The sequence below is a fragment of the Cnephaeus nilssonii genome (genome assembly GCF_951640355.1).
Source record: "Cnephaeus nilssonii genome assembly, chromosome: 5".
In the NCBI taxonomy this organism is placed as follows: Eukaryota; Metazoa; Chordata; class Mammalia; order Chiroptera; family Vespertilionidae; genus Cnephaeus; species Cnephaeus nilssonii.
Genome location: NC_137076.1, coordinates 33189400 through 33208630, shown reverse-complemented (window position 1 = coordinate 33208630; position 19231 = coordinate 33189400). Strand labels below are relative to the sequence as shown.

Below are 19231 nucleotides of genomic sequence, written 5' to 3'. Positions count from 1 at the left end.
TTTTCACATCAAAATTTGCTCAGAAATATATTTATGTATAATACAATCTGGCAGGAGTCTGGGAGCAGCTTAGGCAGGTAATTCTGGCTCAGCCTCTCTCATGGGACTGCTGTCAAGAGCTCAGCCAGGGTGGAGTCGTCCGAAGGCTTGATTTGGCTGCAGTGTCTTCTTCCAGGCTCACTCACATGGCTGCTGGCTGAAGGCCTCCGTTCCTTATCATGTAGCCTCTCCTCAGGGTGATCATAACATAGCGGCTGGCCTCCCTCCAAATAATTGTTCCAAGAAAGAGAAAGAGTAAGCAAAAAGGAAGTTGCTGTGTCTTTTGTCTAATCTCAGAAGTGACACACCATCGCTTCTACCATAGTCCATGGGTCACACAAACCAGTCCTGGTGCGGTGCAGAAGGAGACGACGCAAGGGGGCAGGGGCCACCCAGAGCCCTTGAAGGCTGCCTTCCACTGTAGGGCACTAGGTGGTGGGTGTTCAATAAATGCTTGTTAGAGTATTACCCCAAACAAGCCAGAGGTCAAAACCTCTGCTTTAAAAAAAAAATAGACTTGATTTTTAAAGCAGTTTTAGGTTTACATCAAAATTACTGGAAAGAACAGGAAGTTCCCATATACCCCACACTCACACAGAGGCACAGCCTCCCCTACTATCAGCATCTTTCAACACAGTGGTTACAATTTATGAACCTGCATTGACACGTCATTCTCATCCAAAGTCCATAGTTTACATAAGGATTCACTCACAGTGTCGGACATTCTATGGGTTTGCACAAATGTACAATGACACGTGTGCATTATTAGCGTCTCATACAGAATAGTTTCACTGGACTAAGAAGTCCTCTGTGCTCCACGTGTTCATCCTTCCCTGCTCCCAGGCCCTGGCAACCACTCTCTTATTACTGTCTCCATAGTTTTGCCTTTTCCAGATTGTCATATAGCTGGACTCCAACAGTATCTGGCCTTTGTAGATTGGCTTCTTTTACTTAGCAATAGGCATTTCAGGTTCCTCGATGTTTTTTCACAGCTTGATGGCTCATTTCTTTTACTTTTTTTTTCTTTTAACAAATGAGTGAGTATGTTTTTTGCCCTGGTTTTACCGATTGTATCATTTCGGTGTGTTTTTAATCTTCCACTCAGCTTAAATAATTTGAATGGCTCACCCAGCTAACATGCTGCCTGCCATGTTAAATTAAAAAGTCAATACATGTGTTTTGGGCAGACTTAGTAGCTTGTCTTTCCCATACAGTCATATTCTCTAGCTTTCTTGCCAGAACCCTTCATGTTCTGCTTGTCTAACGAGTTGTGGAAAATCTCTATTTGAAACGCTAATTATGTTCTATTTAAAATGGATTTTTGTTTAATATACAAAGTAAGCGAGTCTTGCTAAAAGAACGAAGCTCTCTCAGAGGAAGGTCTGAGTGGTTGGTGTGTGTTAGTTGACGAAGGGACCTGTCACCAGAGGGTGCTTTCTATTAAATTGAAGCCTCAGGTAGAGGGGAAGGGAAGTCCTCTTTTTTGATGGGAATGAAATGGAGCCAGGCCATTGCGTCTGTCCCGCCCCCCCCACCCCCCACCCCCCTTACAGTGAGCTAGCAATGCACGTGCAGAGGACAAAGGCAAGGTTCAAGTTAGCAGCATTGTCGGCAGTGTGATTTTCCTCTTCCTGTTCTGACAGACTTTAAATAAAAGGATGGTGTTCTAATGAGTGGGATTAAAGAAAAAAAATAGTCCTTGCCCTTGTGACTGATTGGCTTTGGAAAATGTTTTCATTCCTAGAGGAATGAAGAGGGCCTTACTTTTTGGTGAAAAATTTCAAGCTGAATGACAATTAGCACTGATCTGGCACTTTATAAATTGCGATGAGGTCAAGCTGTGAATATATAGTTTGCACTTAACCCTTAACTGTATTAACATTCAGTTTATTGGACTGTCTCAAGTTCAGGCAAATTAGAGTGCCTTGTGTCTCAATAAAAATATTGCATGTAAAAAATATATCAACTTATTTTTTTTAGAGAGAGAGAGAGAGAGAGAATAACTTCTTATTATAATGAACCAGAAAAACAAGATTCTGCCATAAATGAAACAGTTAACAGAATATAGTTTAACTTAATTAAACCTCCAAAGGAAAAAAGAAGAGGTCAAAGAAAGCAAATGAGTGGAGAAGCCAATAGTGGTTGGGATAAATATATGAATAATACATTTCAGCCTAGGTATCTTCTGACCCATCCCAGCAGTTCTCTGCCATCATTCTCATCATCATCTAAAGAGGAAGCTGGGCTTAGAGCAGGAGAGCAGGACCAGCCTTCATGATAACTCCTCCTATATAATAAAAGCCTAATACGCTAAATGTCCAACTGTTCGCTCGACTGTTTGACCTGTCACTATGATGCACAATGACCACCAGGGGGTAGATGCTCTGACCGGTAGTTAGCTTGCTGCTGAGGTCCGGCCCATCAGAACAGGGCGAGATGGGCCGGACACGCCCTGGAGCCCTCCCACAGTCCCTCCCCGGCCCCGTGTACCAGTGGGGTCCCTTGGCCTGGCCTGCACTCTCTCACAATCTGGCAGCCCTCAGGGGATGTTGGAGAGCATGTTTCGGCCCGATCCCCGCAGGCCTCTAGTATTTGTATAATATTCAATGCTATGCCCACCATTCTGACTCTCAAAGGAAACAGACTTTAATATGTTGCAACCAGACAGCCAGCAACTCTCACAAGAAACAAAACCAAAAGAGAGAGAGAGAGAGAGAGAGAGAGAGAGAGAGAGAGAGAGAGAGAGAGAAAGAGAGAGAGAGAGAGAATGAAATGATACAAGAAGCCTATATATTTAGGAGCAAAACAGGTTATAGATCCTAGTGCATGAAAAGGGATGAAAAATTCTGGAAAAGAAGATTTAGGGCAAGTTAGAAAGCTGTACTCTATGCCAGTCTTAGTGGAAAATCAGGTTAACTTTTCAAAAACTGCCAATATTTAAGGGCTGATGAGAATTTGTATTGCTTGACAACTGGTTCCAAATTGTACCCAATGTTTTATGGAAACATTATGCGATCATTTTCTACTCAGCTGTTTTAACAGCAGTGTTTTCAATAAAATGGGTTAAATGAATGAGAAAATGTTCCTCCCCTAACAATACCTCTGGGGAGACAGGGCCCCATATTAGTCACCACCATTTCCGCTCATGGTCACCAAACCTCTTGAGGCCACAGAGGTGCTCAGAGGTAATAAGTAGTCCCCACACATAGCCCTTGCAAACCCAGAGTTACCAAGGATTTATGAACATCACACCACCTTTTAAAACATCTTCTGAATATCAATTTTTTCAACATCTGGTTGTCAACCTCTCTCTGCTCCACACCGTCCTCCAGGTGCAACACACTCCAGGTGCTAACTTTGAGAATTAGCGTAATAGGGCCTGCATATTTTGAAAAACGCCCCCCAATGCTTCTTACCTGCCCTGCTGGGGATCAAGGTGGGTGAGCATCCTTTCCTTTCCACTGTCAGTTGAAGGTTAGCGGGCGAAGGTTACTGAGCGCCCTGGCCTCTGCATGGCCGTCAGAGAAGTGACTCAAAGGAGAAGTCCAGCTGAACATGACCGGAAGCCAGAGCACCTGGGTCTCTGTTTACCCTAACATTTGACATCCTCTATTTGTATTATTTAAGGGGTGGGACTAAGCTCATAAGGTCTAGTAGAGCGCTGATATGTTGCTGCTCCATTGGGGCCAGAAGCTGGTGAGCCTTGTGTAGTTTCACAGAATGAAGTTATTACGTTTTCCTGTAAACCTAAACTCAAGGTTGCAAACCAGTGGTCAGATCCAGCATGCTAATGTGTTTGGTTTATACTCCCCAGTGTTTTATACTTTTTGTCCCATTTGTTGTTGTTTTAAATGAGCTGTTCACACTTAAAAACAGGGCGCTTTCTCTAAATTGCTTCTGGCTTGTCTTGAAAATCTGGCAACAGCCAGCCTTCATTCTTACACCGAAACCTCTTCCAGACCAGGCATGCGCTGTCAGATTCCCCGGGCCCACCTGGCCTACTTGGCTCATTTCCATCCCTTCCCGGCCACTGTTGAAGTTGAAGTTTGCAACCCTGTTTTAAATTCCCTCCATATTCTCCAGATCGCATGGGACAATGTCACGTAAAGGACACGTACTCCAGCCTATTGGAGCTTTCTTTGCTGCTTGGTCTGGCTCTAGGAGGTGGGACTTGTGGGCACGTGAGCAGAGGACATGCCTCTCTGACCTGTTTGAGAGCTCAGGGAGTGGCCCTATGATTTCACTTATATGTGGAATCTAAAGGACAAAATAAGGCCCTGACCGGTTTGGCTCAGTGGATAGAGCGTCGGCCTGCAGACTGAAGGGTCCCAGGTTCGATTCCGGTCAAGGGCATGTACCTTGGCTGCGGGCACATCCCCAGTAGGGAGTGTGCAAGAGGCGGCTGATCGATGTTTCTCTCTCATCCATGTTTCTAACTCTCTGTCCCTCTCCCCTCCTCTCTGTAAAAAAATCAATTAAAAAAGTATTTTAAAAAAATAAAGGACAAAATAAGGGAACAAACCAAATTGAAACAGACTCATAGATACAGAGGACTGACTGATGGTCACCAGAGAGGAGGGACGTTGAAGGACTGGGTGAAAAAGGTGAAGGGATTAAGAAATACAACGTGGTAGTTACGAAATAGGCATGGGGATATAAAGTACAGCATACTTTACAGGAAATACAGTCAATAATATTGCCATAACTATATACGGTGCCAAGTGGGAATATGAGGGGAGCATTATGTGAAGTGCATGAATGACCACTACGATGCACACCTGCAACGAATACAAAATAATATTGAATGTAGGCTGTAACAAAAAACCATTTTATAAGAGCACAGCGGGTGGGAGGAGAGCTAGGAGCTGAAAGCTTGTCATGGTTCTGAAAAGCTCCACACGGTTGCAGCTGCATTACAGATGTGCGAGGCTTCTCCACGTGAACATCTGCGCGCACCGCGGAGAGATGAGGCCAAGGAGAGAAGAAGCTTATGAGGTTTTCATGTGTCTTTTTCCTTTTCCTCCTCTCCTTACCCTTCTTGTCTAGGTCCATGCCACAAGCGACGGCCAGGGGGCTGCTGCACCCAGCTGGGCTCCCTGTCGGCCCTGAAGCATGCTGTCCTCGGGCTCTACCTGCTGGTCTTCCTGATTCTCGTGGGCATCTTCATCTTAGCTGGTAAGAGCACCCTTTTCTGTCCTGGCCTTTAAGGATGTGGAAGGAGCTATGTAGGAAGTGAGAGGGACTGGAGAGCTGGAGCCTCCGCTCTTTATTGCCACAGTTGTGAGCCTACACACCGCCCTTCTCACCATGGAAACCATGAAGGAGGATGCTGGCACCACTGTTAGCAGCATTGCCTGCTTCATTTGGGATGAGTTGTTGGCGGGGGCTGTGTGAGCTAGGGAGCGCTCTGAGCCCAGGAACAGGGACCTGGTTGCTCCGAGAGTCTTCTGACTTTCCCCGAATCGTCGTGTGACATTGTGCATTATACCGGGCCTCTCTGGACCTTGTACTGTGGTTCGCACAGAGCAGGCTGGGCCCCTTGTCCTGGGGTGTGATGAAAACAGTCATGAGAGACTTTGCTGCTGAACCTAATCAGGCTCAGGGTCAGGGTCAGCCTGCTGCCCTTTAGCTATTCATGGGGGTGGGATGGGTTCCCCCATTCAGTTGGGCTCTTCTCCCAGTTCCTGTCTGCGGGACAGGTTGGTGGCGATGGGCTGAAGTTTGGAGCACATTCTCTAGTCAGGAAGGAGCAGAGCATGGACGTAGGAAGGGATCAGATGGAGGACCCCATGCTTTGAGCAGCCCAGTTCACCACCCATTGTCATTCCACCATGATGGAGATAGTGGAGGAATACAGGCTGACTCCCACCCAAAGGGAAGGATGCTCAATGCCCACCTTTCTCTCACTGGAGATAGATCAGGCTCGACAAAGTAAGCCAAGGGACAGGTTTATTTCGATCTCTCTGGTCCTACGTGAGTGCCTACTTTGTGCCAGGGTCCATGCTAGGATTGCAGACACAGCTAAGTAAGACCCAGGGGCTTCCTCTAAGGAACTCCCAGTCTCAGGGATGAAGCAGGGACACACAGATAGAGCCCTGCAATAGGGACTATGATGGGAACTGTATGTTGACACAACAAGTGCTGTGGTAATCCAGAGAAGGCACACACAGTAGAAGTGTGGGTGTGGCAGGTGGGGGATTGGCCAGAGCAGGCTGCTGGCAGGCAGAGCTGGCTTGGAGTGCTGAGGGTGGGGTCCTTGGATTAACTCCAGTGAAGGAATCTAGAGGTTAAGCCCTTCAGATGACCCTTTGCTAGCAATCCTGAGGCAGATGCTTAGGACCTCCCTGGTCTGGTCTCACTTTGTGTCAAGTGAAAGTAGTCACCTGGGCCCTGGGATGGGATGTTCAAGGCTGCCTTCGCCCTCAGGTTCCCACACTCAGGGCAAAGGGCTTCATTAGGGGTGGTGTCTGTCCCATCAAACGTTGGCCTGGAGGGCAGCCAACAGCAACAATGAGGGAAACTGGTGATTCATCTCAGGGATGATGTCCAGTCAGAGGATGATTTGAACATGTTCTTGGGCTGTTCCACTGAGAGATTGGGATCTGGGTTTTGTGGGTTTAGCAGCCACAACCATTACAAATTTCCAGAATTTTTGGAAAGTGTTTCAGCCCAGCAGGAAATCTAGGCTACGGTATTACAACTTATCTGGGGAACAGGAACTTTTAGGTGATGGAAGAGGGTCTAAAGGAGAGAGTCAGACTGGTGGGGACCCAGGGGCAGGTCTCTGGATGCCCGGAGGGCCTGGAAGGCCACCATCTCTTGGAAAGAGAAGACTTGCAGGGGGATGAACTTCTTTTCTGGTATCTGAAGAGCTGCCATGTTGAAAAGAGCAGATATATTCTATATGGCCTCCAATGGTAGAAAGAGATAAACGGGTGAGTTTTATAAAGAGACAGATTTCCATTCAAAATAGAGGAGAGTTTCAAACAAGTGTGCTGTCTATAATGACGAAGGAAAACTTTTCTCCTGGCTTGGCGTTTGAATGGGATTTATGATGACATCCTGGAAGTTTCAGAAAGGAGGGTGGAACATGGTTTCTAATGAAAACATTGCCACACTTCCTTGGTTGGTCCATGTGGAAGGCAAGGGAGGATTTTGATCTTTATCACCTTTGAACCTAAAGTTTCTGGGTACCAAATTGCCTGTGTGGAATAAAAATTTTGGTTGGATTGGAACTGATCTGATGAAACAAAGCATCATACTTTATCTCTTGGCTCTATGGCATAGCCACTGTCACCTGCCCAGGTTCTTGTCTGGGAAATCATGTTGGCCTCTGGGAAAGATATGGTGAGGGCGGCCAATGAAAGAAATAGTTACCAGCTGTCTCCTCCCTAGGGAGGGGACTTAGGAATGCAGTGGACAAGTCGGGGAGTTTTCAAGGAGGCCCTGCCTGACCTTAGTTTTTTCAGATTACCCTGATTGAAGACCTCCAGTAATACTTCCTTTCAGAAAATATCAAGATGATGGAGAGATACATGGTTCAGAGTAAGCCAGAGCCTGCCTGGCCTTCTGCAGGTGCCCTGTTGTGGCTGTTTCCCCATCTTGGGCAGGACATGCTCTCCAGTGCCCTGCTGAGGTCACCTTGAATAGGATGCACTATGCACTGAATTGTGTTCCCCCGCACCCGCCCCCTGCCTGAAATTTATATATTGAAACCCTAACCTCAAGTGTGGTAGTATTTGGAGGTGGGGCCTTTGGGAGGTAATTAGGTCATGAAGGTGGGTCAAGAGAGAGAGAGATCTATCATGTGGGGAGACAGTGAGAAGGGGCCATCTGCAAGCCAGGAAGAGTGCCCTCAACAATCAACAAATCACACACCTGGATCTTAGACTCCCCAGCCTTCACTGTGACAAATAAATGTCTGCTGTTGAAGCCACCTAGTCTGTGGCATTTTGTTTTAGCAGCCCTAGCTGACTAAGACAGGTGGAGTTCTGTTTGAACCATTCTTAGACTTCAAAACCTTCTCGTCAATGAAAAGCTCATACATCTTACAACTGGATGACAGAGTTATTCCCTGCAACCCAGTGCCATGTCTGAGCAGTACAAATGCTTGCTCTTACTGCTTTCCAATATTATGAAATTATAATCTAATTACACAAAAAGATTACTCTATAAAACCTTACATGGGACTTTTCTCAATTCACCTCTTTATCCAGGCATTCAAAATAAAAGGCGAATACTGTACCTTGTGTTTAGGCATCATCCCAGCTTCCCCTGTCAGGAGGTTAATCCAGCCATTGCACAAACTATTTCAACAATTGGGCTTTCTACCCACCATCTAACTATTCATTCCTGACCATCATCCTCTTGGGGTCTTTTCTCTGATATTTCCACACCATCACTGGGTTTTATGACCACAGCTGTCCATCATCTCCCAAGGAGGCCATGCCAGTCTATCCTTCCTATCTCTTCAACCCATTTTATTTATTACCTGGGCTGATGTTCTTGTTCTGTTCCAGAGTCATCTTTGAACAGTACAGAATAGGGGACCTAACTTCCCGGACAAGAGAATTGAGATTCGGTGATCATGTGGTTAGGAGGTGCTCGGTCCAGCATTTTAGGAAAGATGTTCTCTGATGGAGTTCAAGGGTTAGAGGCGGTTCAATCTTACCCAGGACTATTCTGGGACATCGTTGTGGTGACAAAAGATGGCCATCAGGAACCACCTCTTCCTCCCCTTTCTTGTCATTGAGGAACTTGAATTCCCACGAGTGAAAATGAAACAGCAGAAAGGGGAAATGCAAACATCTGGGGGTCTAATTTGGTGGGACGCTGAAGTGTTACAGCAATGTAGACTACAGACCTGGACCTGGGAGAGTTCCTTGGAGAGAAACGGGCTCCTTCACATCTTCATTTGGTTCTTTCTTAACAGCAGCAGTTAGACGTCACCATCAGGACCCTTAGAATGTACTTCACTTGTGCATGAGGACTTAGTGGGCAAACAAGCCCAGTGTTTCAGTCCATTCGGGCTGCTATAGCAAATTGCCAGAGACTGGGGGCTTAAACAACAAACACTATTTCTCACAGTTCTGGAGGCTGAGGCGTCTGAGGTCAAGGTGCTGGCAGATTTGGTGAGCAGTGAGGGTTCCTTGCCTGGTTCGTAAACAGCCACCTTCCCGATGTGCCATGGCGTGGTAGAAGGGGCAAGGGGTGTCTCGGGGGTCTCTTTTATAAGGGCACTAATCCCATAAGGAAGGCTCCACCCTCATGACCTAATCATTTCCCAAAGCCCTCCCCCTCCTTCCCCCCACCTCTTAATTCCATCACCTTGTGGGTTAGGATTTCAACATATGAATTTGGGTGGGGTGCGAACATTCCGTCTATAGCATGGGAATGAAGAGAATCATGAGATGGTTGTGGTTCCTGCTCTGGGAGTGTTTAAATTTATAAGCACACATACACATTAGGACCGTGTGACATCGCCAGTGCTGCGGGCCAAGTTCTGCAAAGGAAAGCCTGACTCCTGAGAGCTGGAGTGCTTGGGGTGGGCTCAGCCTGGGGAGAGCTGAACACCAAGTGACCCACATGCTGTTTGAACTGAGCACCCCTGTTCTGGATCGCCTTGTTTCAGGCAGGTGTGTCCCTGACGCCACAACCAGAGAACCGTGTGCTCAAAGCCCATGTCCACTTGTACTCAGATCACTGACCTCATCGTGCATCTTGGAATTACCATCACGATGCCCTTGGCCTTTATGGGGACACTGTCAGAAACAGGTCGTGAAATTCCATCCTGGGCTGTCCTAAGGGTGCTGTTGAGGACACTGTTCATTCCATCACACATGTCGACTAAGAGGATCTGAGGAGAAGTTATTTTCTGTCTTAGAAGGTGTGCTTTCCTTGAGGAATTAGTTTGTTTGTACCTTAAGGAGACTGTGAATCAGAGAGTAATTAAAATTTGCCTTCAAGGAGGTAATTAATGCAAACAGGTAGTTCGTTGTCATCCCATTGTAAGATGTGTGACTTCGAAGGAAATTAACATGAAAACCCTCCGGTAGGCTTATATTGACCATTAATTTGTCCTTAATCTATTGTTACTTTAGTGTATTTTATGTCTCCTTATAAACTGCCTTAATCCTTTTTTGGAACAAAAAATGGTATTATGCATAGTTTTGTCGTTTAAAAAAATTCTGCCTACTCTATTTTATTCTGTAAGTGAATGGATAAGTGAATGAAAGAGACAAGGAACCTTGGAGGGGGTCTTATTGGTGGGAAAAAAGATGATTATTTCAGTTTTAGCCAAGTATCTAAATATAGATAAGTATAGAATCTCCACTCAAGGCCATGTGCTAGTAGGTGTGTAATTAATTACATATATTAATTAACTATATTAATATACACATCATATATACTGTATTGGCATTATAGCATTTAGGAAGAATATTAAGACAGACATGATCCTGTATTACCTTACACTGCTAACGCCATGGACTTTTAAGTCAGCCTGTCCAGGTTTGAATTCCACCCTGCCCTCTGTTACCAGCTGTGTGACGTTGGCCTAGTTATTTGACCTTTCTGAACCCGAGTTTCCTCTTTTGAAAATGGGAGAAATAAGTATGCCTGCCTCACTGGGCTGTTTTCACAGTCAGCACGATAAAAATAGTAGCCATTGTTATTGTTGTTATTATAGTATTAGTGCTACCACCACTATCAGTATTATTGTTCGTTTTCTCTTGGCTTTCTTTGCAGTCAATTAAGCTTGATGTTGTGAACGGAGAGTTAGAAAAACTTGGGCTTAGTCCCAGCTCATCCATTAACACTCTGTAATCCTGGGGGGAAATCACTTCGCTGTCTGAACCTTAGTACACTCATTTGTAAAATGAGCAGGTTGGACTGTGTTTCTCAAACTTTTTGGTCATGACCTAAATTAAGAAATATATTTTACATTGCAACTAGTTTACACATATACACAAGAAAAAGTCTTAAACATGTGATGCATGCTGATGACTTTCTATTCTATTCTATTCATTTTTTAAAAAACAGTCACAACCCATACATTTATTTCATGATTCGTGAATGGGATACAAGCCATAGTCTGAAAAACAATGGGCTCATGATAGTTCTATTATTCTATGTGTCTTTACATTCCAAGTGAATAGCTCTATTATCTTTAGGATATACTAGTAGGTTTGGAAGGTAAACTTCTGGATCCAAATCTGGACTGTGCCACCGAATGGTTCTATAATCTTGGGGCAAATTATTTAACCTCTCAAATTCTCAGTTTCCTCTTCTATCACATGGAATCCTAAAGGTACCTACCCCGTAGGGCTGTTGTGAGGATTGAATGAATTAATACATGAAAACTCTTAGTGCCTGGCATTAAAGTACTCAATCAATATTAGATGCTATTATCATCATAACTAGAATAATCAAAGGGATTTTGCTCTCAGAAGAGCAAAGGATTAGAAATCTACTTGTTTAACCGGTGCACCTCATGGTTCTGCTTACAAACAGAGAGTGCTCGGTGTGTCCTGTGTGGTGGGAGAGCATGTGCCCATAGCCCACACATTTTTAAAAACACAGGGGGAGCCTAGAGACCTTGCCTGAGGGACTCTGCGCTTGCTGTGCCAGTGCAGGACCCAGTTAAGAAACAGACAGTGTTTCCAGCACTGTGGCTCCTCCGGGGAGAGAGTGAGTGAGCGAGCCAGCTCGGTCGTGCCGGTCCCACTCATGACACTCAGGAGCTTAGCCGTGGAAGGGGCCGCAGAGGATGCCCTGTACAACCTCCATCCAAGGGAGAGAACCTCCCTCCCACTCTCCCAGACAGACGAGGTGTTGTGTTCCTATTGGAGAACAGCCGCAAATGACAGGCTTTTGCCTAATCTTCCTTGACTATCCCGTACATGAGGTTTCTAGGTCCCCTTGCAGGAACCACTCATAATAAGGCTTTCTCCTCGTTCTTATGCTCTTCAGTGAGTTGCAAACACCAGTTCCTTCAACAGTGGCCCATTAGACCTGGTTTGGAGACCCTGTGGTGGCTGCCCCTATCTGCACCCTTGCTACATTATATTGAAGTTATCCATGTATATGCTTATCCCTTTCTAGTCCAAAAGAAAGCTCTTTCATGAGAAGGCACTGTGTGTTGTTACCTGTGTGCTCCCAGTACCTAGCATAATGCCCTGCACATAGTAGGTGCTCAGCTAATGTTTGACCTACACTGAACACCTCAACATAATGGCCATCCCCCATCCTCACCCAACAAGCTCCAGGTTTGAGAGATCAGTGGAATGAGACACAGTAAAGCCTGTGTGGTCTGGCCAGGGCAGGGCGTGCTGGGCTGTGACCAACTTTGATCTCGACTCCCATGTATGTTGATGTCACCTAAATTTGCATGAGCCTTTCTAGTGGTAACTCGTAGCAATACATGAGACCACATCCAACGGATGGAATACTATGCAGTCATTCAATAATCATGTCCACTCTCCACCCCACCCGAGCACCAGATCTCTTTCAAAGGAAACCCTGCCCAGTGAGAGCTCCTTCGTCCTATGTCAGTACAATAGGCTTTTGTTGGTTTTGTTGTTGCTTGAACTTCAATGTGGCTCTTGTTAGTCATCTTAGTTATATGTCATCACTCTGGTTTCTGCCAAGTATTGCAGCCCGTTGGATCAGCTTCAATCTGGATTTGGACATCTGTCACTTAGCTTTTCCTTTCAGCCTTGTGTCAACATGTCTGAACATGTCTGAGCCAGTCTTCCGACCCATGCAGCCACGTGTACAGCTCCCAGGAGGACGTGACCAAGGGCACATCAGCCCATGGACACACTTTACTGACCCGGGAGGTGAGATGGGGTCACCAGTGTTCTTCCTCAAACCTTGACCTCGCTCACCTGAGAAACTACCTTTCCCTCTGCTTCCCACCTAGGCTGGGTGGACCTTTCTGAGCTATCAGAGCTTTCCCAGCAAAGGGTGACCCAGTCCCACCTTAGCTCCAGGGGAGTGGGAGGAAAAAGGAAGAATGGAATTTTGACACCTTGACTTCTCCACAAAAGATTCCATTTCCCAGGATGAAGGACATTTCATATCTCTCTGACTTTGATGGATGCCTCCAACCACCCCTCAGATAAGAAAAATGGGCAGGGGGGTGGGAGGGAAGGTCCCCTGCAAACTTGGCAATAAGCTCTCTCTGGGTCTTCATTCCAATTGTTACAATAATTAGGACAAGGCAGAGGACCGATCTCAGCTACACCCTGCTGGAATTCTTCCTCAAAGGGCCAAATCTGGCCACTGCCTGTTTTTGTCAATAAAGCTTTATTGGCCCACAGTCATGCTCATTCATTATGTGTTGCTATGGCTGCTTTTGTGCTACAGTGGCAATGTGGAGTAGTTATAACTGACACCATATAATCTGCAAAGCTTAACATAGTTAACAGAGCTTAACATACTCCCTGGCCCTTTACAGAAAAAGTCTGTCGAACCCCTCCCCTCCGGTAGGCTTATATTGACCATTAATTCGTCCTTTATCTTTGACCTCTGACCTGTGCTTCATAGTTTTAATTAATTTTCATATACATTATGTCATTCTCCTAACAATCAAAAGAATCAGAAAAGAGTTTACAGCATAGGGATGAGGAAACTGAGGCTCAGAGGAGCTGCCAGTGCGGGCCCATGGTCCCACAGCTGGGACTTCTCTTCAACAGATTCCTGTTGCAAACAGTAACTATCGCCCAGTGGCAAGGTGAATGGGCACTGTCAGACTGCCAGGGTCCAAATCTTGGCCTGCCCACTTGCTGCAAACCTTGGGTGAGTTATTCAAGCTGCCTGCCTGTGCCCGAGCCTCGATGCCCTCGTCTATGAGGCAGAAGTGGTGGCACTTCCCACTTGGAAGCATTGCGGTGAGATTTAATTGATTCATCCATGTAAACTGCCTACAATATCCATGGCGGACAGTTAAGTAACACCGGTGTTTGTTAGGTGATTATCACTGACTATAACTTCCACCAACCGTACCGTAATCCAGCCCTCACTTAACCATGCTGTACAGGAAATGAGAGAGACTTGTCAACTGCTTCTATTTCTATCCCAGGAGCCAGGACTGGAGGAAACTTTAGAGGCACTGTGAACGAAGCACCCAGATCTTGCTAAGAAAAGGAGCTTTCTTATTAAGAAAAGAAAGAAAGAAAGAAAGAAAGAAAGAAAGAAAGAAAGAAAGAAAGAAAGAAAGAAAGAAAGAAAAGATGGGAATGGGCTAGCGTTAGTCTCTTTTTTTCTTCTGCAGCTTGCATCTTCCTCTTCATGGCTCAGCCTTTGTACCTTCAAACCCTACCTTTCCTTCTGCTCCCTGGTCTTGTCTTCTGCTGCAAATGCCAGAGCTATCAAGTAGATTTTATCACTTACTGGTGGTTTTGAGTTTGGACTGGGACTGAAGCTGAGCAACTAATAAGCTCTTGTTCTCCACCCTTTGGGAAAGAAGTTATAAACTCTTGGAATTTCTGCAACTGTCCTGTAGGCATCATGCCTGGTCTGCCCCCACCCAAGGGCCTGGCACTGTGTTATACACAGCAAGATAGGAAGAGGACTAAAGAAAGGCCCTGGCCATAAAGATTGCACCAGCTAGAGAGCAGATATGCAAAAAATAAATTATAAAGCACCGTGTAGAGAAAAGAACAGACATTTTGAGACCGAGCAAACCTGAGTTCAAAATGTCAGCTTGATCATTTACAAGTTGCGACCTGGGGAAATTATTTAAGCCTCATTTAAAAACAAACATTAAAATTAGGATAATAATGATTACTTATTAGTACTGAGATAACTCAGTGAGATAACACATAAAGTGCCTTGCACAATGTCTGTCTTATAGCAGGGGCTCCATAATGTTTCTCTGTAAACCTCAAACTATAGACACTACATTCTGAGAAATTCCAGTGTAATTTAGTGAAGCAGTTGATTGGTCTTCTTTGCTGCCTGCCCTCACCTGCTTCACCTCTATATCTATGAGCGACTAAGAGTTCAGTCCTGGGTCTTCTTCTCTTTTTTAATTGAATTCTGTTCCTGGTGACCTTCATCAAATTCCATCACACTCCACCTCCAACTTTTGCCCTGGATTCCAAATTAATATGTTCAACTACCTACTTGTATCATCCCTACTTGGCCATTTAATAAGCATCTCAGAATCAACATGTGAACAGAACTCTTGATTTTTCCTCCCCCATTTTTCTCCATTCCTATAAATGACACCACGATCTACCCGGTTGTATTAACCAAGGAATCCTCCCAGATTTATCTCACCTGCCTCCCATGTTCACTTCATCAGCAAACCACAACAGGCTCCATCATCTGTCACCTGGACCCTTCCAATTGCCCCCATGTAGGGTTGCCACAGTTAGCAAACAAAAAAACAGGATGCCCTGATCAAGTTGAATTTCAGATAAACGATGAATAATTTTCCAGTAGAATCATGCCTCACATATGTGATGGGAGGCGCCTGGGAAGAAGGAAGACAAGACCGAGAGCTTCTTACATGACCATCGGGTCTCAACTTGGTGATGGTGGGCAGTTCCACTACTGTGGCCTCCAGGCAGATGGTCTTATGAGGATAATGTCCTCAGAGATGGAAAACCCAAATCTTCTTGGCCCCAGTGGCCCTTCTGGCTGACAGCCCAGTGTGGCCTGATGGCCAGCAGGAGCCTCCGGGGCTTTTGTCTTCCCTGTGCTCCTTTGTGAGAGCCCCACATTCCCTGAGGTCCTTTATGGAGCAATCCAAGGGATGCAGGGATTGGGACAGGGGACCAGGGTTGGGCACTTCCTGTATTCCTGTCTCAGCCTGCTGTGTGGTCCCAATCCATAGCCTCCCCCTCTCAGGAAACCCCAGAAGAGTTGTGGGCCCGGTCTCTGCTCCAGCTCAGGAGATATGAGTGGCCTCTCCCAAAGGCTTCTTTCTGAAGAGAGCATCGACGTGAGCTCAGTGTTGTCTAGTGGGGCTGCCTGGAGCCAGCACCCCTTGTCCCTGGCTGCAGAGATCCTATCTCTACCAAGAGTCCTTGGAGCCTCCCCCCTTAGCACCTGCATGAACATGGGGGAGGCCGTGAAGGTGTCCCAAAGTGACTTGCTGGAGGCAACGGTGCCAGTTGCCAGGGTGGGAAACGGGGGAACCACAGATCCCTGGCCATGCAGACTCACTGTGGGAGGATTTCCTTCTGCAAAGCGCTGTTTCTCCTTCGTGCTGCAGTTAACAACCCTGGGATCTGGCAGGTTGTCCTCTGTGAGACACATCATCTGCCAGGGTTTTGGGAAAACTGCATCTTCCCGGGAGGAGTTGAGGAAAGGGGTCTCCTACCCATGAACACCTGTCCCCTGACCGTTAATTAGCAGTGGCCACTGAGCAAGAGTAAACAGGCAGATTGCCTGGAGGAAGTTCCGGGTCCTTTCAGCATCTATAAAAGCCCTTTATACCCTTGATCTCAAAAAACCCTACTCCACTGCTCTCAAGGAAGAAAGACAGGCATGTGTACAAAACTCAACATTTTTCACCATCCCTCAAAACTGGAAAAAAACATAAATGTCAAGCCTTAGGGGGTTGTTTAGCGAACTGATGGCAAATCAACACAAAGGAATATTACACAGCCTTCCCAAGTGACAACCGTGGAGCTCCGTGGGGAGATGTTTATGAAGTGATGTTAAGGGAAGAAAGACTGCCCCGTTGCGTGTGTGCAGTCCGAGGGCAATTATGCAAGCAGATATACAGACCAAGGGAGGGAGGGCGGAAGGGAACGTGGAGAAAGGAAAACAACTGTGGTCAATTTCCTCTAATGTCCTTGGTGCTTTAATAAAACCGCCCTTTTAAAAAGCCACAGGAATCCTTCTGTAACCCTGAGGACCCATCACCCGTGTGACTGCCCTAGAGCCACCAGCACCCTCCCAGGTGAGCAAGCAGGTCTTTCCTTACTCCCTCTCCGAGCCAGGTGTGCTGCCCCCACCTGGTTTCAGATGCTGCCAACAGGGGCTCCCTGGAGGCGGGGGCTAGAGCACACTCCTGCCACAGACAAGGAGAAGCTGGGCAAGAACCCCAAGGGCGCCCAGCAAGGGAGGGGCTGAATGACAAATAAAACCAGCGCTGGGAAGGATCGGCTCTGGCCTCAACGGTTGTAAATGAAATTGAGGCCCAGGGCGGGGACATGTCCTGCTCAGGGTTTCCCAGGCCTCTCTAGCCAAATGGGAACTTGTACTCAAAGGCTCCTGATCCCCCTAAACTCCTGCTCCCCTGGAAGGCCTGTCTTCCCGCGCACCCTCCTCAAGGGTCCCAGATGTCACTCAGACCCAGACACGTGCTCTCTGGTGCCTCCCCTGGTTGTTGAAGCTCACAGCTTTGACAAAGTTTTTTTTTATTTGTTTTGTTTTTTTATAACTTCTACCTTCTTTGGCAGTAAAGGCATTATTTGGGAGTAAAGGGAGTCAGTCAAATGCCCCAAGTTTCCCTTTAAACTGTTTTTTCTTTTATCCCCCCACCCCCAGCTTTGTAATTCACAAATAAAATTTATATATATTTATGGTATACAATGTGATGCTTTGATATAGGCATACATTGTAAAGTGATCACCACAATCAAGCCAGTTATCATAACCATCACATCACATTGTTACCACCGTGTGTGTGTGTGTGTGTGTGTGTGTGTGTGTGAGTGTGTGGTGAGAACATGTAAAATCTTAGCAGATTTCAAGCATACAATATAGTGCAGTCATGCACCGCTTAATGATGGGAATGCGGTCTGAGAAATGTGTCGTTTCATTGTGTGAACACCATAGAGTGCACTTACAAAAACCTAGATGGTATAGCCCACTACACTCCTAGGTTATAAGGCATAGCCTATCGCTCTTAGGCTACGTGCCTGCACAACATGTTACTGTACACAACACGAAATTAAATCAAGCACAAAACGAAATGATGCAATCAAGAGACGCTGCTGCTGGCATAACACGGTATCCTGTTTTACAGCAAACTTTTTTTTTATAAGTAGGAAGAGTGCTCTCTAAAATAACAATAAAATATAGTGTAGTAATTACATAAACCAGTAACATAGTCCTTTATTATTGTCATTATTATTATCCCCTGGTAAGTCTAGTGCCCATTTGGCACCATACATATGTGCTACACGTTTTTTGAAAATCCTCACCCAAGGATATATTTATTTATTTTAAAGAGAGGAAATGGGAAAGAGAGAAAGAAAGAGAGAAACATTGATCGGTTGCCTCCTGTCCACACCCACCCCAACTGGGGATCAAATCCTCGACCTAAGTGTGTTCCCTGACCGGGAATTGAACCCTTTAGTGTGTGGGATGACTCTCCAACCATCTGAGCCACCCGGCCAGGGCATATGTGCTATACTTCTACAGGACTGGCAGCGCAGTCAGTGTATTTACACCAGCATCACCACAAACATGTGAGGAATGTGTAATACTATGACAGTACGATGTCATTAGACAATAAAAATTTTACAGCTCCCTTATAACCTTATGGGACCACCATCGTACATGCGGTCTGTTGTTGACCGAAATGTTACGTGGTACATGACTGTATTATTATTAAATATAGTCACCATGCTGTAGATCTCTAAAACGTATTCATCTTGAATAACTGCAACTGTGTACCCTTGACCAACATCTCCCCACTTCTCCCTCCCTCTAACCCCTGGCAACCATCATTCTACTCTCTGCTTGTGTGAGTTTGACTTTTTAGGTTTCCCACATCAGGGAGATAATACAGTATTTGGCCCACTCTAATCCAGTATGAGCTTATGGAATTTGAGTGCATCTGCAAAGACCCTCTTCCTGAATAAGGCCACATTCACAGGCTCTGGGGAGACATGGCCTTAGAGGGGAACACTATTCACTCTCATTTGCCAGGGAATGAAAGAACGCTAGAAGCCATTCCTGGTAAAAAAGCATTGACAGGGTCCTAGCCAGTTTGGCTCAGTGGATAGAGCGTTGGCCTTCGGACTGAAGGGTCCCAGGTTCAATTCCAGTCAATGGCACATGCTCAGGTTGTGGGCTCGATCCCCAGTAGGGGGCGTGCAGGAGGCAGCCAATTAATGATTCTCTCTCATCATTGATGTTTCAATCTCTCCCTTCCTCTCTGAAATCAATAAAAATATATTCTTTTAAAAAAAGCATTGACAAGGAAAAAGCATTGTGGGCTTCCT

The 19231-nt window shown here is 45.9% G+C and overlaps 1 protein-coding gene across 2 annotated transcripts in view; it reads left to right on the top strand.

Annotated features, from left to right (window-relative positions):
- SCARA5 (scavenger receptor class A member 5) overlaps positions 1 to 19231 on the top strand; it is a 101831-nt gene that overhangs the window by 23218 nt on the left and 59382 nt on the right. For both annotated transcript variants that reach the window (XM_079770953.1, XM_079770954.1), the window contains exon 3: positions 5086 to 5214. In XM_079770953.1, the coding sequence (XP_079627079.1) occupies positions 5086 to 5214 (129 nt within the window). The remainder of the gene's footprint in view (positions 1 to 5085; positions 5215 to 19231) is intronic.